The sequence below is a fragment of the Oryctolagus cuniculus genome, chromosome 20 (assembly GCF_964237555.1).
Source record: "Oryctolagus cuniculus chromosome 20, mOryCun1.1, whole genome shotgun sequence".
Taxonomy (NCBI): Eukaryota; Metazoa; Chordata; class Mammalia; order Lagomorpha; family Leporidae; genus Oryctolagus; species Oryctolagus cuniculus.
Window position 1 is genome coordinate 46891144 of NC_091451.1, and position 20399 is coordinate 46911542.

Genomic DNA, 20399 nt, shown 5'->3' on the forward strand with positions numbered 1-20399 from the left:
TGGTGAGCTGGGCAGACCTCGTCCAGCCGGGGCCGAGGCGGTGGCGGCGGGGGTGGGGACACTCCCCGAGGACTGAGGCTGCATTGAGGCTCCCGGCGGGGGGAGGGGAGGAGCTCCGCTGTGTGGTCGGTGCAGTGGCCCAGGCCCAGCACCGGACCCGGGCCCCGTCCCCTTCCCAGCCCTCGGGGCCCGACCCCAAGGGCTGTCTTTGCTTCCTGGCCCTGCAGTGGTGCCCCCTCAGGAGGGTCACCTGCTCATGCAGGTGCACGAGGCTGCGCGATCTCAGAGAACAGCTCCCCAGGTGGCCACAGCCCAGGCCACGGGGACCTTGACTGCCCCAGGCCTGAACCACCAGACCACAGGGCCTGGTGTGAGGGCGGAGCCGGGTGTGGGGGCGGAGCCGAGCATGGGGGCGGAGCTGAGTGTGGGGGCGGAACTGTTTGCTACCTGGTTCCTCCCAGAAGTCAGCCTGGCCCCAGCAGGGACAGCAGCCAGGGTGCCAGTCCTGCCGGCCTGGCACGGTACCTGGGCTTAGAACCGCTGCTCTCGCGCCCGTGCCAGCCTGGCACACCCAGCCCTGGGGGCTCAGTCTCTCCAGACCACCTTGGCCACCCCTCACATTGGTTGAAGCCCCCAGGAGGACCCGGCCGGGCTCTCTCAGGCCTGGACTGGGGCAGGCCAGGCCCGCAGAGGGGAGCAGAGGGCGGGGTGCTCTTGCCCCCCCACAGCTGTGAGACCACGGCCACCTGCTCACCTCCTTGGCTGCACCTTCCTCGAGGCAGACGCACGGTGGGGGCCACGCTGGGCCTGGAGAGCCGGGCCCCTCCGCCCTGCTGCAGCTGCCCCTTCCTGCGGGGACGATGGCCGAGCTCGGCTGGCGCACATCGGCAGCCTGGAGCCCAGCACCGGCCTGCTGCTCTGGACGGTGTGGGGCAGGGGCTTCCAGCCTGGGGCAGGTCCGATCCCAGCTCAGACTCTGGCGGCCCCAGCGTCGCCACCCATTCTGCTACGGTTCCAGCTGGGGCCTCTGAGCCGCTCTGCTCAGCCTTGATTTGAAGCTGGCCGGGGACGATGCACAGGGATGGGGCGGGGAGGCCAGGGCGCCCCCCACCCCTTGCCCCCACTGTCCCCGGGGCCTGGGAAACAGCGTCCGGGGCCGGTGGCCTGTCCACGGGGTCGCTGCTATCTTTGCCGAGGGGGAGAGGTAATTATAGCTCAGCTGGACGGGCTGTGCCACCCCACAGGGGCCGGGCTCGGGGACGCCGGCCAGCAGCAGGCCCGGGAGGCCGGGGCGGTGCCGCGTCCCGGGAGGGCTCCCCAGAGCGCTGTGGCCTCCGACCTTCGTGGACTCAGGTGAGAGCCAGGGTGGGCGCGGACACAACCACAGGTGCAGGGGCCTCCGCGCGGAATTCCCAGAGAAGCAGCCCTCTGCTGAGCTAGTGGGCGTGAACCCTGACCTCTGCCCGGCCGTGGCCCGGCCCCTTGGCTCGGGAGACCCCCGCTGGGCCCCTGCCTCGGAGAGCGCGAGCGAGGACCTGCTCCATCCGAGGAGTCACGCCCAGGTCTCCACTGCCAGGGCTCCTCCTGTCCTGTCTGAGGGGCCCCCGAGGCCCCGGCCAGGGCACCCCTGCACCGGCCGGCACAGCCACCACCAGACACTGTCGTCCCCCGAATCCTGCATGATGTGCGGGCACCAAGGGGCCAGCTCCTGCTGCCCGCGCTCCCGGCCAGGGCCAGCAGGGGCAGCCCGCAGCCCTCCCTGCTCCCGTGGGAAAAGCGTGTTGTCTGGGGAGCTGTGAGCACGGCCCCTCCCGGGAGCCCTGCAGAGCGCAGCCCACGAGGGGGTCCACCGCGCCCGCTTCCTTTTCCCGCTGGGAGAAGTCAGCGGCCTCCGCCGGGGACCTCACGTCCCAGGGTGGCATTGTCCCCAGAGGGCAAGGGGTGACCGGGCCCTCAGGGCCGCCGCCGCCGCTGCCCTGTTGCTGCCCTGTCGCCCGGTAACGAAAGCTTCTGGGCTGGTCTGTGATCTGCAGCAGCTCCAGTTCCCGCCCTGGGCTGCGCTGACTGCCAGACGCGCAGGGAGGCGCCACGCCAGCAGGAGCCCAGGTGGGCACAGCCAAGGGTGTCGGGAGCGTGTGCGTGTGCGAGCGTGTGCGCGTGCATGGGGCTGCGAGCCTCCTGCTCTGCCCTCCGGGAGGTCCTTGGCTTCCCAGGAGCCTGCGGCCCCCTCCCACCTGGGCGCCTGCAGCAGGCCCAGGACCCCTGAGGCCGGGGGCGGCGAGCCGGGGGCCTGCGTGTCCGCGGGCACAGCTCAGGGTGAGAGGGGATGTGGCCGTGTGTCCACACGGAGGGAGGCCCTCCCACACGGGGCCGGGTGGGGTCACTGGGGTCCCAGGCCTCACGGCGGGCAGCAAGGGCAGGCACAGAGGTGGGGACGGCCTGGCCCAGGGAGGGGAGGAAGCCGGCAGCAGCCCCGGAGTGGGGGCGGAGGGGCAGGCCAGGCTTCGGCTTGTCCTCGGCACTGAGCAGGCAGGAGCCAGCCTGGCCTCCAGGGCCCTCGAGGAAGCCCGAGGCCATCTGGGGTCTCCCGGATGCACAGTTTGGCCAGATCCGGGCCCAGGAAGTGGGGGCGGGAGCTCCCAGGGCTGAGCGGGGACCAGGCTCCAAGCGGACTCCCAGAGGACAGAGGCAGTGTGCCCCGGAGTGGGGTCCTGGGCAGGGGTCCTCCCACGCCCGTCCCCCAGCAGCAGCACAGATCCACGGCCCAGAGCCCCAGGGTGGCAGTGACACCGCACAGGGCCCGGTGCCCAGAGCTATTTTCCACCCCTTATCGCCTGTGCTCCGGTTACTTGGAGTCCCTGCCAGAGGCTCCCCTTGGGCTGGGGGCGCTCTGGGGACAGCAAGGCCCCTCCCCCCACAGGATTCTGTCCAGGCGGGGCTGGGACAGCCACCTGGGAGCAGTGGGAGAAGGCCTGGCATCCAGAACCTGCAGAGCTGCAGGGGTGGGGAAGCCGAGCGCCTGTGGGGCTGTGGCTGAGCACAGGTGCCTGCCCTGCTGGCCTGGGCCTCACTGGCCCTGTCCTCGCTCACAGTTCTCAGCTGAGTAGACCAGGGCCAGGGAGGCAGACTCCCCACGGTCACACGCAGGCACACAGGGCTCCGGAGCCTGCACCCAGGACCCCAAGTCCAGGAGGGGGAGGCTCCCGCACAGCCAGGCACACACAGCATTCACACCTACACTCACGCCCCCTCGCTCCCGCTCACAAACACACCGTCTCCCACAATGCCTTGGTCAGACCCCAGGGCTGCCGGCAGAGGCCTGGCCGTCTGTGTCCGGCTTCCTGGGAGGGGCGGGGCTCGGGCCGGCCCCTGTCCGGGGCAGGCTGCTCCTGGGTTCCTGTCCCCAGCCCAGACTTCTGCTGGACACTGAGTCCGGGCTACAGCCAGTCCCGCACTGGACTCGCTGCCCAGGCCACCCTGCTGGCCAGTGTCCCTGGGGCACCAGGAGAGGCCGGTTGCTCCGTGGCTGCACAGCCCACAAGTGACCTCCAGGGCCTCCCTGTCGGACTCACCCTGGCCCCTCCCCATGTGGGTCCGCCCCGGCCAGCTCCCCCACGACCCCACCTGCGTGACAAGAGAGCACTGCTCCCCCTGGGCCGTCACCACCAGGGCCCCACTTGCCTGCAGCACCTGTGCCTGACCCGCCTCCAGCCGCGGCCACGCCTGTGGTCACGCCTGGTGTGCGTGTGACCCCTGCCCACTCCTCCAGGAGGCACCCTGGGTGCATTGTGCCTCGTGTGGCTCCTCATGACGGATGCGGACCAGGGGCCGCCCCCACCCAGCCCAGAAGGGCAGAGGGAACCCCCACCCTGGGCAGCGGCCCCTGCTGTCAGCCCGCCTTGGCCTTGCTGATCTCCCCGTGCCCTTGATGGACTGGCCCATCCCAAGCTTCCCCCGGGACGCACGGCAGGGCCCCAACCCCCAGCAGGACGGGAGGACCCTGCTGGGACGTGAGAGGAGGTGCACCCCAGGGGCTGCCGACGGGGGTGTGAACTCCAGGTCCCTGGCTGCTGGGACGCAGGGGGATGAGGAGGGGGCAGGGCCGGGGCGGGGCTCCCGGAAGTGGGGGCACCCAGCAGCAGCAGCCCCCCAAGGCAGGCGAGACCCTCCCCCCCAGCCCCAGCCCCACCATGATGCTGCTGGCAACCCCACCCAGGAGCCAGGAACCCCCACCTGCTGGGTGGCTGTGAGTGACAGCGACTGCCCCGCACCTCCACGTGGCCATCAGCAGTGACGAGGAAGACCAAGACCCAGGCAGCGGAGGAGAGCACGCAGGACCACGTTTCCCAGCGGCCAGGGAGCAGCGGGGTCGGCCAGCCTGGCGTCAGGGACAGCGGCCCCCTCCGTCTCGCCCCGTCCGTCTCTGCTCACCGCGGAACCACGTTCCAGCAGGCCAGAGGGGACCCGGAGGCTGCCTGTGGCTCCCTGATGTCCAGGGCAGAGAGGGTGAGGCAGGCGCCCACGGGCACCCAGGAGCCATAGCAGTGGCAGCCCCTGGCACTGGGGGCATGGGGGGGTTGCTCCCTGAAGGGTGTGGGTCTGGTGGAGGTGAGCCGGACCCCTCGCCACCGTGAGGCCATGCACAGCCGAAGGCAGAGGGGCCGAGCACGGGGGCTCTGCTCTGAGGGGTGGGCAGGGCTGGGCTGAGATGGGGTCATGGGAGCCCCGCAGGGCTGTGCAGCCAGCAGCCCGGGGAGCAGGGGGCTGAGACCAGGGTGAGTTGGGCAGGGGACAGACTGGGGCCAGCAGGAGGTGGGCTTTGCTCCAGGCAGCAGGTGGGGGCTCCAGACCCGACCCTGAAGGCCGATCCAGCCCCGACTTCACTGCCAGGCCAGGAGGTCTCAGCGGGGGGCAGGGGACAGAGGGTGGCCCTGCCAGCCGTGACCGGGGTGGCCCCCGGCAGCCCGTAGCCGCACGTCACCGACGAGGACGCTCACGCTCAGGCCCAGGAGTGCCAGCCGCAGCCTCCAGACCCGGGGCCCGGCTGGGCGGGGAGGTGGCCCCGGCAGGCTCGGCGGGGGACCGGGAGCAGCTCCTCTTCACCCCGCCTCGGCCACGCCCTGGCCCAGCCCCCGCCTCCCCGCGTCCCAGGGCCCCTCACAGGGCTCCCCGCAAGACAGGCTGAGGAGGCAGGGGCTTGTGGGGGCGGGGAGGGAGCGCGGTGGGGTGGGAAGGGCTTCTCAGTTTGCTGGTGGCCCCCAGGCTGGGTCTGAGCTCCCCACTGCCCTGCCTCGAGCCGGGGGCCCCTGGGGCCTCTCCTGAGACCCCGGGAGGTGGAAGAGACTTGGCTCAGCCCCAGGATGGTCCCCACCATGGCCACCATCACCCGCAGCTGCTGTTGTGTGAAGATGACCAGAGCCACGGGCACCGCTGAGGGGACGGAGCCTGGCCCTGGTCCCCACAAGAGGCACAGCTTTGGCTTCCGTGGCAGCCGGGTGGGAGCAGCCCCAGCGGGCAAGGGGGTGTCGGCCTGCCCGGTGCTGCCTCAGCCTCGCTCTGGTTCCCCCACAGGTGCCTCCACACAGAGCCCAGAGCAGCGGCCGGGACTGGGACGGGGGAGGCCCGCTTCCCGAGGGCACGGTCCCCCACCCATCTGCCCCCCAGCCCCGGCCCCACTCCATCCTGAGGCGGAACCCGGAGCACAGGCCCCGAGGGGCTGAGCCACAGAGAGCGGCCAGGCGGGTCCGGTTCCGGGAACCCCTGGAAGCGGCCGTCCACTGTAAGAGGGGCGCAGGGGTAGCCGGGCGGGCAGGGAGGGCCCAGGAGGGACGAGGCTGGGCCCAGAGCGTCCCCGCTCCCTAGGCTGAACTCCAAGGAAACCCTGGCCATCGGGAAAGGGGTCTGCACGGTGGTGGCTGTGCCAGGCCGGGCCCCGACTCGGGGCGGGCAGAGGGGGCCTGGGGCTGGCCACTGTGGGCCTGGGGCTGGCCACTGTGGGCCCAGCCGACTCCATTCCCCTACAGACATCGCCAGCAGGGACACCACAGCCACAGCCAAGGGTGAGTCCCCCGGGGTCTCCACGCCCCAAGTCGCTCTCAGCCCCACACAGGGCCCCTGGACCCTCTCCCCGGGCCGGGGCCCTCTCTGCAGGGGCCGTCCTGGGAAGGAGCTGCCCGTGGAGGAGGCGGCAGCGGCCTGCAGCAGGGATGGCTGGGACCCCACCTGGGGCCCCTGACGGGCAGGACCGAGGGGCCGGCGGCCAGGTGACAGGCCTGGCAGCCTGGGTCTCCCCTGCTGCTTCTCCACCGGCCCTGCAGGGAGGTGTCCAGCCGTCCACACCGGGCTGACCCTGCCCTCCCACCCTCAGTGCCCTGCCGGCCCACGCCCCGCGGCGGCTCCCTGCTGCTGCCACTGGCCCTGTGCGTCCTGCTCTTGGTGGCGCTGGGCCTGTACTGTGGCCGGGCCAAGCCCGTGGAGACAGCCCTGGAAGAACTCCGGGCCCGGCTGCTGGTCCTGGTCCTGCACCTGCGGCACGCGGCCCTCGCCTGCTGGCGCTGCCTCCTGCAGCTGTGACAGCAGCCGGACGGATGGACGGACGGACGGACGGCCCCGGGCAGGCAAAGCCGTCGTGACGGAGACCCCAGGACCAGCTGGTGCGTGGCTGCTGCAGGCACGGCCCCGCCTGCCTCACGCATGGGCTGCTCGGAGAGGTTCCAGAGGAGGAATCCGGAGGACCACTCCCCCAGGCGCTCCGGCTGCTGCTCGGCCTGGCCTGGTGTCCCCGTGTGCCGTCCCTCTGACGGGACCCCCCGCCACCGTGGGCCTCCGTGAAGCCAAGCCCCGCTTTCTGTGGCTCTGGGGGAGCAAGGGCCTCCCTCCTGCAGATCCCGTCCTCTGAACCTGGTCTGACTCCCCCCACCAAGAGCCTGGGGAAGCCCCGGGAGGAGGACGGCAGGGGCCAGCAGCCTGGACCTGCAGCACCTGTGCCAGCCCAGGTATGGGGAACGCAGCCAGTACCGGCCACCGACTGCCGGGCCCATGGCCCCGTCAGCTGAGGGCAAGGATGAGGGGACTCCACTGGTGACAAATCCAGGGGCCCCTCCAGACCCTGCAGGGCCTGGGGAGGCCAGAAAAATGCAGGGAGACCCTGGAGACACCAGGGGGAGATGCTGCGCCCGCCCCGGACATCAGCGGCAGGTGTCACGCGGCCTGTGTCCCTCAGCACGTGCAAACTGTCCATTAAAACGCCCATAACCTCTTTCTTTTTTTCTTTTTTTTTGACAGGCAGAGTTAGACAGTGAGAGAGAAAGAGAGAGAAAGGTCTTTTCCATTGGTTCACCCCCAAATGGCCGCCATGGCCGGCGCACTGCACCGATCGGAAGCCAGAGGCCAGGTGTCTCCTCCCGGTCTCCCATGTGGGTGCAGGGCCCAAGCACTTGGGCCATCCTCCACTGCACTCCCGGGCCACAGCAGAGAGCTGGACTGGAAGAGGGGCAACTGGGACAGAATCCGGCGCCCCGACCGGGACTAGAACCCGCGGTGCCGGCGCCACAGTTGGAGGATTAGCCAAGTGAGCCTCGGCGCTGGCCCATAACCTCTTTCTGCCTGGGCACCGCTACAGCAGAGACACGGCAGCCCCTGGGGTCCCTATTTCCTCTCCAGGAGCCCCTGGAGCAGGTGCAACACCCAGACCCTGGGACCCCCCAGTGAACCCTGCCTGGCTGTTGGGGGCCCCCTCCAGGCCTCTCCCAGCTTCCGGATTCAGGGAGCCCAGCCCAGGAGGGCTCTGTTCTTGGGGGGCCTCCAAGCCTAAGCGTCTCCCACGTTACCGCACAGCCCCGGCCCCCCAGACCAGGTGGGAAAGGGACTGAGAGAGGGAGGCCACAGGCCTGGGGCTCAGCCGTCTGCCCGCCCCACCCCGGCCTCCCTTGCTCCTCTGTGGGGGCTGAGGCGGCCAAGGCAGCAGGAGGACCCCGGGCTCTGCGTGGGAGGGTGACCGAGGCCCCGAGGGGCCGGCATGCCAGGGGCATCTCGTGGGAGGCAGGAAGACCCCAGCTCCCTGGAAGCCAGACAGAGCGGCAGGGCCAACGGCACAGAAGCCGAGCGGCCGCGGCATGCGTGGGCAGCGGCCCGGTGCTGGGCCCTGACAGACGCAGACACAGGCACGAGCTGGAGGGTCTTTACTCTGAGTTCAGTGCAGGGAAGCGAAGAAGGGTGCCCGTCAGAGCTCGGCCCTCGGCCGCCGCCCGCCGCCCAGTCTGCGGAGGGACCCTCCCTTCCAGCAGCCCTTCCCTGGGCCCCTCAGCTGGTGTCCGGGGCAGCCCACCCAAAGGCAGGCCTGTGCGTCCCTAAGTGGACCTAGGCTGCCAGCGCAGCTCCAGGGAGAGGCAGCCAAGGGCGGCCAGACCGCGAGGGGGCCCTGCCCAGCTCCTCCTTGCAGGGTCGAGGACCGATGGCTGCTGCCAGAGTGGGGGGCAAAGCGAGGGTAGGCAGGAGCCACACCCCCTTCCACAGAGGAGGGGCTGGGAGGAGGGGCCCAGGGGAGCCAGGTCAGCTCTGGGGCTCAGATTCTGTCGAGACACTCCCCCCAAGGGCCCAGCACTCAACTGGAAACTGAGCCGGGCCCTGGGCCAGAGCCCCTGTGATGCCAGGGCCTGGCCATCCTGGCCCTGACCCTGGCAGGTGCCCGGCCGCCTCCAGCCCTCCGGAAAGCCCCTGCCCCCCGGCCTGGAAGGCAGGAAGGACCTGCCAGGGGGGGCGCCGTGGAGGAAGGGGCCCAAGCCAAGCGGCCCCAGGTGCTCCGTGCTGAGTGGAGGAAAAGCCTCCAGCACAGTCATGGGTTCACATCCCAGCTCCGCCGCTGCCCTGTGTTCCTTGGCCAGACCGATTCTGAGGGCAGCCCCCTCCCACTGGGGGCCAGGCTCTGCGTGTACAGAGCCCACAGGGGTGCAAGGGGCAGCCCAGCACAGGGAGCCCCGCCACGTACACAGGCTCACATGCGTGCACACCCACACTCTCATGGACTCATGCAGTCACACGTGCACACACGTGCACACCCACACGCAGACACCCGCGGCTGCACCTGCTGTGCTGCCTCCCCCCACAGGGCCGCACAGTGAGATGGACACACAGGCCAGTCCTGTGGCAGAGAGGGAACCACTGAAGAGGCACTGTCCCCGCAGCCACCACGCAGCACCAGGCCTGCTCCCTCCAGCCAGCACCCGCAGTAAGGCGACTCAGCCCCTGGCCTCAGGCCCCTGCTGCAGCTCCGGGGCTCCCCACAGACCCAGGCCCCCAGCCGTCTGGCGGTCAGGGGCAAGAGCAATGTCCAGCGGCCTCCTGGACAAGTGGCGTGGAGACAGCGTGGGGTCGGGACTGGGAGGGGTGCAGGAGGGCGGGAGGGGTCCTGGGGGTGGGGTGGGGGCCCGCCTGACTGCACGCGGGTGGGGGGCGCATGCAGGGCGGCGCGGGCGCTGGGGCCTAGATGACGGCGCTCCTGTCCCCCGGGAAGGCGGCGCGGGCGGCCGGCCTGGCCAGCAGCAGCTCCTTCTCATGCACCAGGCTGTCCAGCAGGTCCTCCTGGCGGTAGTTGTGGTACACCTTCAGGAAGGCCAGCACCGTGACGGCCAGCCAGGCCAGCCATGAGGCCCAGAGCCCGAACTGCAGAGAGCAGGGCGGTGTCAGGGGCCGCGGGCCAGCGCCCACCGCGGGTACCCGTCCCGGGCCCCCGCCCTCCCCCTGCAGGAAAGCATGGCCAGGGGTCACGAGGACCCAGGCCAGCCCCGTCGCTCCCTCCCCACAGCCATCCCAGGCCCCAGCCTCCTGTGAGCCACCCTCAGCCCAGGGCCAGGGCCCGGTCTCTGGGGGGGGGCAGGGCAGGGGCAGTGCATTCTCCCCCAGGGGCGGGGCCTGGAGCCCTTGGCCATGGAAGGGTCCTCAGGCTCCCCGAGCCCTCTGGGGGCGGGGCCTGCGGTGTGTGGAAGGGGGTGGTGCCAGGCCTGTGTCACCTCCACCTAGCACGCAGGTGCGGGCTTAGAGGACACCCAGGTCCTTGCTGACGGCTCTGGCCCTGCCCCGGCCACAGTGGCATCTGAAGGGTGGTGGGTGCTGTGGGGGCGGCCACAGTGCGGGCCAATTCCCTTACCCGGTGCCCGACCCTGCATCCCCCAGCCAGCATGTGACCCTGAGCAGGGCTGGCCTGCTACCAAGGCCAGAAGCCAAACTTGGCCCCCACACTTGGGAACCCAGGATCCGGTACCCAGTTCTGTTTAGGGTGCCTCGACCCCCACCCCCACCCCCATCCCCTTCCTGCTGCCTTCCCTCTTGCCCCCCGCCCCCCCAGCCTGCACCTCCACACACCCACCCACCATAGTCAAGACCCAGCTCTCCGGCCCACATCCCTCCTCCAGATCCCGCCCACCTAGGCAGTGACACGCCCCCACACTGCAGGCCCTGCCCCAGACCCTGCCCACCTGGGCGATGGCCAGCTGGTCGTAGAAGGCGGAGTTGTCTACGCTCAGTTCTAGGTCGATGTCCTGGAGCGCCTCACAGCTGAAAAGCACCCCCAGAGGTGACCCAGGGAGGCCGGGTCACCTCCTCGGGCTGGGGGCTGTCCCCACAAGAGGGGCCTCATCAGGGGAACGGGAACCTGCAGACCCACCCCCAGCTGGCCTCTGCCTCCCTGGACATCCTGCCCCGACCCTCCCTGCCCGCAGCGGGCACAGGCAGCGCCCCGCGACTGACAGGAAGTGGACGCCCCCCCCAGGGGGCCTCACTGGCTCCTAGCACCAGGCAGGAAGCCGGCAGACATGGGGGGCGCACCTGTGGGGCAGGGTGCCCTTCTCGGTGATGACGTCACACCACATGGAGAAGCCCACGCTCACGATGGTGCCGGCAATGAAGACGAGGAAGACCACGAAGGCGCTGACCAGGAGGCTCAGGAAGGCGTGCAGGAAGGAGCTGCCCGGGGCAGAGCGACTGCTGGGGCCGCGGCAGGAGGGCTGAGCCCCCCGCCCCGCGCCGGTGTCAGAAGGGCCACCCAAGGAGGGCAGGGCAGGGCAGGGGCCCACAACCCCCCCCCCCCGAAGTCTCCAAAGACCAAAATGCCAGCGGCACAGCACCTGGGACAGCCCTGGCCGGGCTCGCGGCTCAGTGTGGGCGGTCGGTGTGTGGCGGCCCTGGCCCTGGGCTGCTCCCACGCCTCGGTGTGGGCATCTCCTGCGACCTTCAGCCCTCCACCGCTGGGGAACACCAGTGACCCCACGCCCCGCCCCCTCCATGGGGGCCCATTCCTCTCCTCGAGACCCTCCCCCCGGCCCCTCCCCTCCCCGCAAGAGCTCCAGGCCTGGGTCTCAGCTCAGCCAGGACCCCCACATTGGTCCTCAGCGAGTGGTCATGTTTCTGCGGGGACCCCAGCGGTGACCACCTGGGGCCCGCCTGGCCCTGGGCTCTGAGTGGGCAGGGGGCACCACAGCCCCTCCTTCTGCCCTCCGCCAGGACCCGGCCTTGACCCCTGCCGGCTGCTGCTCTCGGAGCCTCTTTCTGGGCGAGCTGGACACGGCGAAGGACCCATGTGCTCCGAGCCCTGCCAGGCCAGCTCCCAGCCCCCCGGGCGCCCCAAGCCAGCGCTGCCCCCAGGAGGTCGGGGTGCAGGAGTGGGGTCGCGAGCACCCAGTCCCCCACGGCTCAGGGACAGCCATGCCCACCCTCGGGAGAGCAAGCTGAGGGGAGGGGTGGAGCCTCTGGCCCCTCGGGGCTCAGAGGACAGCAGGGGTACCCAGGGGTGCTCCCCACACCCTGCTCCACCAGGCCAGCACCTCCACGCACAGAGCAAGAATCGGCTGGGACACACGGAGTCCCACGCCTGCAGGACCCTGGCCCCCTCACGTCCTCCTGTCCACGGGGCCCGGCCAAGGCATCTGGCTGTGCACCTGTGTCCACAGCCTTGCCCGGGGCCAGCTAGGAGCTCACAAAGCCACTCGCCCGCCCCCACGGCACCCAGGACAGGACAGCAGCGCTGGCACACACGGGGTTAACTTCATATCCCTGCTGGGATGTGCCGTCTCCATGGTGACAGGAATCCTGGGGAGCTGAGCAGTTTGAAGGCTGAGTGACAGGTGTGGGCAGGCAGATGGGTTGTTTTAACCCCGTGCCCCCAGCCCATCAATCACAGACAGCCACCAACCCCACCCCCCCACTCCACGCTCCACCTCCTGGGGCAAAGCTGCACCCACAGCCACCTCAGCCCACCCCACTGCCCCGCCACAGCCAGCGTCACTGACTCTACCCACCCACGGGTTCCCTCAACACCTAACATCAGCTCAGGACCGCGCCCCCGAGCCCCCCCCCCGGGCACCGGCTGTGGCATGGCAGATGCACCCGGGGGGAGGTGGCCAGCAGCCCCCCAGGCAGAGCGCAGGCAGCTCCGGGGGTCTCTGGAGCAAGTGTGCGCTAACCCTAACCAGGCTGTGGGCTCCTCCGTCACCCCCTGGGCTCGCTGGAAGGGCCCAGCCCCCCGGCCACCCTGAGGCCCTTCACTGGCCCGCACCTGCTGGCCTGCTCTTCGTGGCTGGACCAGTGGAGTGCGGGGCTGGAACTGTGACCCGAGCTGATGCTGTCCCATGCCAGACGCCGTGCGGCCCGCCCCGGGGGGCCGGGACCTCCCACCACAGCCTCTGCCCAGCTGCTGATGCAGGAGCAGGACCCAGCGGGCGCCCGCCGTCCCTCGCTCAGCAAACACTCCTGGCGGCCCCTGCGCCTGAGCTCAGCTCTAGGGGTACGGAGGTGGGAAAGGCGCCCCTGCCCGGGGACCACTCAGTGGACACCCCGCGAGAGCGCTCACCCAGTCCTGCAAGCAGAGCTCGGGCGGGGCGCTGCCGCTGTCCACAGACGTCACGGCCAAGGACCACCTGCCAGACCACAGCCGGACTGTGCTGCACACGGCCACAGCGTCCCGGCAGAGCCCCCTGATGGCAGAGCAGGTGTTAGCACCGTGCGTCCCTGGGGAGGGGAGGTGGGAGCCAGCCCTGGCTGCCCAAGACGTAGGACAGGTGAGCTTTATGGACGGAGGCAGGGGCCGGCGACCCCAGAGGCCCGGCCGGTGGGAGCAGGAGCTGTCGGACCCAGCCTGGCCGGCAGCCATGTCAGCCTGGCCGCTGCTTGGGGGGACAAGCAAGGGCTCTGGGAGGCCCTAACTCCCCAGCTCGTTTCTCCCTCTTCGGAAAGGGCTGTGCCGGCCACCCCACTTGCTGCGTGGATGAAGGACAAGCACTGTCGCCGCCGCTGGGACCTGTGGGACCTGGGCCCTCCACCTGCCCGCTGAAGCCTGTGGCCGTCCCTCTGACCACTGGAGCCACGTCCCACTAGAAGCCCACTGAGAGTGCCGTGGAGCTGACCCCGCTGGACCCTCGGAGGGACGCCCAGAAGGCTGTGACCAGGCCACGGCCACTCGGCCTCTGCCCTGTCCCGCCCCACTGGCCAGGCCCATCCCCCTGCAGCCAGGTTCGGACAGAGGCTTCTGCTCTCTCGGGGCACTGGCCGGTGACTCCTGGACCTGAACGCAGTGGGGACGATGTCTCCCACATATCCTGGGACACCAGGCCTCGCGCGGGCCGCGGGAGGAGGGGAGGCCTGCAGGTGGGCCGGACCCTGGGCCTGGGGCCGCTGGGCAGAGCTCCACCTCCGTTCCAGGGCACTGGGAAGCTCCCAGGTTGAGTCCTGCTTCCTGCGTCCCAGCCCTGGCCCTGGCCCTGGACTGTGACCTTATGTGAAACAGGGTCTTCGCAGGGGTAACTCAGCCCTAGGGTCTGGGAGTGACAGGTGACGGGGGTCCTTATGGGGAGGGGGCCCTGTAAAGAGAAGGCGGAGGCTGATACACTTCACAGCCGAGGGCCACTGAGGGCGGCCAGAACCTGCAGGAGCCCCAGGAAGGGCTCTTGGCTCCCAAGGGAGCCGGCCCGGCAGGCCCGGGTGCCTGAATGCCAGCCCCAGAGCCACGCCCAGCCCTGGTTCGCTCGGGCAGCCTCGGAATGGCCCCCACCGTCCCCTGCTCCAGGACCCAGAGCCCTGGCCCTGGCACAACCCCTCGGTCCTGTCTCCTGGGAGTACCCTCGTCCTCGCCCTGTGCACAGGCTCAGGCCTCGGGCTGGACCTCCTGCACAGCTGCCAACAGCTGGCAGGCGGAGCTCAGGGGAGGACCTGTGCCTCACCGGGCCCCTCTGGTCTCTCCTGGGCACAGCAGGCAGCAGCCAGGAGACTGGAGACCCCAGGGGAGCCCAGGGTGAGGGCCGCACCCCACCCATTGGTTCCAGGATGGACCTGAGCAGGCAGAGGGAAATGGAGGCAGAGGAAGGAGGCCCCGGAGTGACCAGGCGGGGTGCCTCCCCTCCCCCAGGCCAGGTCCCAGAGCCAGGGCAGGACGCAGGGGGTCTCTGTCCTCACGGGACTGGGGGGTAGGGGATAAGGTCTCTCCGACCGCGTCCTGGGCTGGGGGCTGTCCGGGGTCCCGCAAAGGAGCCGCCCCGCCCCCGCCCCGCCCGGCCAGGACAGCGCAGTCTCCGGGGTCTGCGCACCTGGGGTGGGTAAGGATGGCCGCGCGCCCAGCACGGTGGGCCTCAGGGTCCCCGGGCCTGCCTGCAGACAAAGGGCGGCTGGCGGGGCGGCGCAGCGCGCGACACCGAGGGACTCACGCCCGCCCCCGGGAAGGAGGCCCCACTCACCCCTCGTGTCCCTCGCAGAGGAAGAAGAGCGCGCGCCAGGCGTGCGCCGCGGCCAGCAGCAGCGACAGGAGCCCCGCGAGCAGGCTGAAGCGGCAGGCGGCCGGCGGGCCCCACTCCTGCACGGTGAAGCGCTCGCGCTCCTGCACCGTCAGGTTGGCGCTCAGCCACATGCCCTCGGTGAAGAGCAGGCAGCGGCCGCCGAAGTCGCGCCCGTTCTCGGACAGCGGCACGACCACCACGAAGCTGAACAGGAAGGCCAGGAAGTAGCACACGCACTGCGCCAGGAGGACGCTGCTGGGCGCCATGGCCGCGCCGGGGGAGCCGGCGGCCGGGCCCCGCCGGGCGGAGGGCGCGCGGGAGGCTGCGCAGTGGCGGCGCCTGCGAGCCCCGCGCACCCGCCCGGGACGCGTGCGCAGCGGCCGCGCCGGCGGTCAGCACCGCGGACAGCCCCGGGCGCGCGCGGAGAGGGCGCGAGGCCCCGGCAGGGGCTGGGGGGCGCGGGCCTCCTCAGGGAAAGGGGCGGCTGGGGGTGCGGGACGGGGACCCGACTGTGCCATCACCCACCAGGAGCCACGGCGCGGGGTCCCCAGCTAGCTTTGGGAGGTCAGGAGGGACGCCCCCAGGGCGCCCCCAGGGAGGGCGGCAGTGGGTGGTGGGGTCGCCGTCAGCGGGTGTGTCGCCCGGGAGGGCCGGGCGCTGAGCCGCAAGTTCTCGGGGAGCTGCAGCCGCCGCGCTCTCCCGCGTCCGCTCCCGCAGGGGGAAGGCCAGCTGCTGCCCCTGCTTAAACCGCATTTCGGTGCAAGCACGAACTCTTGTATGCGCTCCTCGGTCAAATTCAAGCCACTCGGACGCGATGCCGGCTCCACCGCACTCCCGCCCAGGGAGGGAGCTTGGTCCACCGCCCCCCCCACCCCGCTCAGGGAGGGAGCTTGGTCCACCACATCCCCCCACCCAGGGAGGGAGCTTGGTCCACCACATCCCCCCACCCAGGGAGGGAGCTTGGTCCACCGCACCCCCCAGCCCAGGGAGGGAGCTTGGTCCACCGCATGCCCCCCGCTCAGGGAGGGCGAGCTTAGCAGCTGAATCCTGGGTACAGACGTTTTGCGCCTAAACAGACGTGATTCACAGAAACACGCTCCCTGGGCGGCTTTGGGCTGACTCTGGCGAGCAGGGCCGTCTCCCTGCACACGCGTGTCTTCTGTGTGGTCCTGCCAGCCTCCGCTGGGTGAGGACTGCACGCCTGCGTGACTGCACGTTAGCAGCTCCGATGGCTGTTTGTTTCTTTTTTAAGATTTTATTTATTTGGGAGGTGGAGTCACAGACGGTAAGAGAGTGAGACAGAGAGGTCTTCCATCCGCTGGTTCACTCACCACGTGGCTGCTACGGCCGGAGCTGGGCTGATCCAAAACCAGGAGCTTCTGCCAGGTCTCCCACGTGGGTGCAGGGGCCGGAGGACTTGGACCAACCACTAGTGCTTTCCCAGGCCATCGGCAGGGAGCTGGATCAGAAGTGGAGCAGCTGGGACTCGAACCAGCGCCCACATGGGACGCTGATGCCACAGGCAGAGGATTAACCTGCTACGCCGCAGCGCAGGCCCCCGTCCGTGGCTGTCTCAGCCCGGTGCCTGATCCTCAGAGGAGATCCTGGGCTGGAGCACGCATGCTCGGGGCACTGACCACACACTGACCACACGCTGACCACACGCTCAGGCACTGGCCGCACACTCAGGCACTGGCCGCACACTGACCACACGCTGCCCACACGCTCAGGGCACTGACCACACACTGACCACACGCTCAGGGCACTGACCACACACTGACCACACACTGACCACACACTCAGGCACTGACCGCACACTAACCGCACACTGACCACACACTGACCACACACTCAGGCACTGGCCGCACACTGACCACATGCTCGGGGCACTGACCACACACTTGGGGCACTGACCACACACTGACCGCATGCTCGGGGCACTGACCACACACTCGGGGCACTGACCACACACTGACCGCACACTCGGGGCACTGACCACACACTTGGGGCACAGACCACACACTGACCACACGCTCAGGGCACTGACCACACACTGACCGCACACTGACCACACACTGACCATATGCTTGGGGCACTGACTGCACAATCAAGGCACTGACCACGCACTGACTGCACACTCAGGGCACTGACCGCACACTGGCCGCACACTCAGGGCACTGACCACACACTGACCGCACACTCAGGGCACTGACCGCACACTGGCCGCACACTCAGGGCACTGACTGCACACTGACCGCACACTCAGGGCACTGACCGCACACTGGCCGCACACTCAGGGCACTGACTGCACACTGACCACACACTGACCACATGCTCGGGGCACTGACCGCACACTCGGAGCACTGACCACACACTGACCACACACTGACCATATGCTTGGGGCACTGACCACACAATCAAGGCACTGACCGCATGCTTGGGGCACTGACCGCACACTGACCGCAAGCTTGGGGCACTGACCGCACACTCGGGACAGTGACCACACGCTTTTGGCCCCATGGTTGGGGCACGCGTATGCCAGCGTGGAGCTCCGGGCTCAAGTCCCAGCTCCTGGGGGGCAGTGGGTCACTCGCGGGGGCCTGGGTCCCTGCCACCCACGTGGATACCTGGACTGAGTCCTGGGCTCCTGATGTGGGCCTGGCCAAGCCCTGGCTGTGGGAATGCGGGGAGTGAACCAGCAGATGGGGCCGCCCCCATAACACGCGTGCAGACGCGGTGTGTGCCCACGTCCACGTGTGGGTGTGAACCAGCGGATGGGGCCGCCCCCTGTAACATGCATGCAGACGCAGTGTGTGCCCACGTCCACGTGTGGGTGTGAACCAGCAGATGGGGCCGCCCCCATAACATGTGTGCAGACGCAGTGTGTGCACACGTCCACATGTGGGTGTGAACCAGCAGATGGGGCCGCCCCCTGTAACACGCGTGCACAGTGTGTGCCCACATCCACGTGTGGGTGTGAACCAGCGGATGGGGCCACTCCCATAACACACGTGCAGACGCAGTGTGTGCCCATGTCCACGTGTGGGTGTGAACCAGCAGATGGGGCCGCCCCCATAACATGCGTGCAGACGCGGTGTGTGCCCACGTCCACATGTGGGTGTGAACCAGTGGATAGGGCCGCCCCCTGAAACACACGTGCAGACGCAGTGTGTGCCCACGTCCACGTGTGGGTGTGACCACCTGCCCGCCTCCAGCCCACTGCTCAGATTGACCCTCAGCAAAGCCCAGCGTGGTGCGGAATTCCCCCAGGGCTGCGTGAGACACGGCAGTGTCAGCCCCCCACGCCTTCCGCACCTCAGGGCGGGGCCACCCTCTAGATTCCCATCTGTAGGAACACCTGTGCACACCTGTCCACACCTGTGCACACCTGTCCACACCTGTCCACACCTGTCCACACCTGTGCACGAGCAGCCCTTCTGCCCCAGGGCTCACTCAGAAATGCAGCTCCTAACCTGGGCACCGCCCAGGACGCCGCCTCTCTCTGCCCAGGACAGGTGACCCGCGTGGACGCCGCCTCTCTCTGCCCAGGACAGAGCGACCCGCGTGGACGCCGCCTCTCTCTGCCCAGGACAGGTGACCCGCGTGGACGCCGCCTCTCTCTGCCCAGGACAGAGTGACCCGCGTGGACGCCGCCTCTCTCTCCCAGGACAGGTGACCCGCGTGGACGCCGCCTCTCACTGCCCAGGACAGGTGACCCGCGTGGACGCCACCTCTCTCTGCCCAGGACAGAGTGACCCGCGTGGACGCCGCCTCTCTCTGCCCAGGACAGAGTGACCCACGTGGACGCCGCCTCTCACTGCCCAGGACAGGTGACCCGCGTGGACGCCGCCTCTCTCTGCCCAGGACAGAGCGACCCGCGTGGACGCCGCCTCTCACTGCCCAGGACAGGTGACCCGCGTGGACGCCACCTCTCTCTGCCCAGGACAGGTGACCCGCGTGGACGCCGCCTCTCTCTGCCCAGGACAGAGTGACCCGCGTGGACGCCGCCTCTCTCTCCCAGGACAGGTGACCCGCGTGGACGCCGCCTCTCACTGCCCAGGACAGGTGACCCGCGTGGACGCCGCCTCTCTCTGCCCAGGACAGAGTGACCCGCGTGGACGCCGCCTCTCTCTCCCAGGACAGGTGACCGAGTGACACATCCAGGCGTTCACCGCAGGCTTGGCTGTGACGGGGGGGGGGGGGATGTCAGTCGGAAACCACGGGTTCCACCGGGAAGTCAGGAAATGTCGGCTCTGAGCACAGACCCTGGCGCCTTCCAGGTCCTGTCGAAACCCACAGGAGTCCACCAAGTGCGTGTGTGTGCGTGTGTGCGTGTATCTGTGTAGCTGGCGTGTGTGTTGTACGTAGTGTGTGTTGTACGTGGCATGTGATGTAGGTGGTGTGTGTTGTATGTGATGTGTGTTGTGTGTATTGTGTCTGGTGTGTTCCGTGTGCTGTGTTGCATGTTGTGTGTTGCATGTAGTATGTGTCATGTGTTGTGTGTTGTACTGGTGTGTTGTATGTAGTGTGTGGTGTGTTGTGTGTGTTGTGTGTTGTGTGTATTGTGTCTGGCATGTTCTATGTGGTGTGTGTGTTGTGTCTGGTGTGTTCTATGTGCTGTGTTGCATGTTGTGTGTTGCATGTAGTATGTGTTGTATGTTGTGTGTTGTACTGGTGTGTTGTATGTAGTGTGTTGTGTGTTGCATGTTGCACTGGTATGTTGCATGTGGTGTGTGCTGTGTGTGGTGTGGTGTGTGGTATGTGGTATTGCTGTAGTGTGTGTTGTATGTAGTGTGTTGTGTGTTGCATGTTGCGCTGGTATGTTGCATGTGGTGTGTGCTGTGTGTGGTGTGGTGTGTGGTATGTGGTATTGCTGTAGTGTGTGTTGTATGTAGTGCGTTTGTGTGTGGTGTGCGTGGTGTGCACACAGATGTGAGGAGAGATTTTAAGGACTTGGCTCCCACAGGGGGGCTGTGGGGCAGGAGACCCCCATCACCGTGGCGGCCTCTGTTCTCCGAGGGTCTTCACCGTGGGTTGAGGACCCCCCACGCCGTGCAGGGGGCAGGGCTCCGAGGGCACTGAGCTCAGCCCAGACCCGGGCCAGAGAAGCCGCCGCGCCCGCGCCGGGCCTGGCCCAGTTAGTCCCTCACGGCAGGGACTCCAGGCCACGGAAAATTCCAGAACTCACTTCTGCGGGCGACGGGCACCGACAGAAACACCTGCTCAGGGCTGTGTGGGGAGGCGGGTAAGAGAGTTCCCGGGAAACTGGACGCAAGGGAGCGAGGGGCACGCACCAGGGGCGGCTCAGGGCCCCCACTAGGCCCCACGGCACCACCCGCACGACCCAGGCTGAGGGGTGGCAGCGGCGGCCGTGACGGCGACACCTGGGAGTCCACAGGCCCGGCAAAGCGGGGCTCAAAGCAGGCTCGCCGCGGTGTGGGAGGATTGTGAGAGCCCTGCGCGGCTCCGGCCGGCCGGGGGTCTAGGACCCCGTGTAGACCCAGGACCCGAGCCTCGGCACGCTGCCCCTCAGCCCCGCCCTGCACGTCCAGCCGGGCTGCCGCCGCGGTGCCCACCCGAGCCCCGGCTGTGGGTAAGGCAGGCTTAGAGGCTCCAGCACAGGGCTGGGCCCCAGAGGCTTCT

General features: G+C 69.0%; 2 protein-coding genes across 4 annotated transcripts; one reads left to right on the forward strand and one right to left on the reverse strand.

The window, feature by feature from the left end:
• The first annotated feature begins 1121 nt into the window (after nucleotides 1-1121).
• On the forward strand, nucleotides 1122-7252 carry C20H14orf180 (chromosome 20 C14orf180 homolog). Of its 3 annotated transcripts, XM_051829825.2 has the most exons (6): nucleotides 1122-1353; nucleotides 2034-2106; nucleotides 4217-4506; nucleotides 5572-5779; nucleotides 6024-6059; nucleotides 6368-7252. In XM_051829825.2, the coding sequence occupies exons 3-6, from the start codon at nucleotides 4489-4491 to the stop codon at nucleotides 6571-6573; spliced, it is 468 nt and encodes a 155-aa protein (XP_051685785.2). In that variant the 5' UTR covers nucleotides 1122-1353; nucleotides 2034-2106; nucleotides 4217-4488; the 3' UTR covers nucleotides 6574-7252. The 3 variants fall into 3 exon arrangements, with proteins under 3 accessions (XP_051685785.2, XP_051685784.2, XP_051685786.2); XM_051829824.2 differs by lacking the exon at nucleotides 2034-2106; XM_051829826.2 differs by lacking the exons at nucleotides 1122-1353; nucleotides 2034-2106 and adding an exon at nucleotides 2127-2316.
• A 912-nt stretch (nucleotides 7253-8164) lies between these two features.
• On the reverse strand, nucleotides 8165-15091 carry TMEM179 (transmembrane protein 179). The gene is made up of 4 exons (XM_051829823.2): nucleotides 14718-15091; nucleotides 10822-10959; nucleotides 10473-10551; nucleotides 8165-9660 (listed from the first exon to the last, which is right to left on the reverse strand). The coding sequence occupies exons 1-4, from the start codon at nucleotides 15020-15022 to the stop codon at nucleotides 9481-9483; spliced, it is 702 nt and encodes a 233-aa protein (XP_051685783.1). The 5' UTR covers nucleotides 15023-15091; the 3' UTR covers nucleotides 8165-9480.
• Between the last annotated feature and the right edge of the window lie 5308 nt (nucleotides 15092-20399).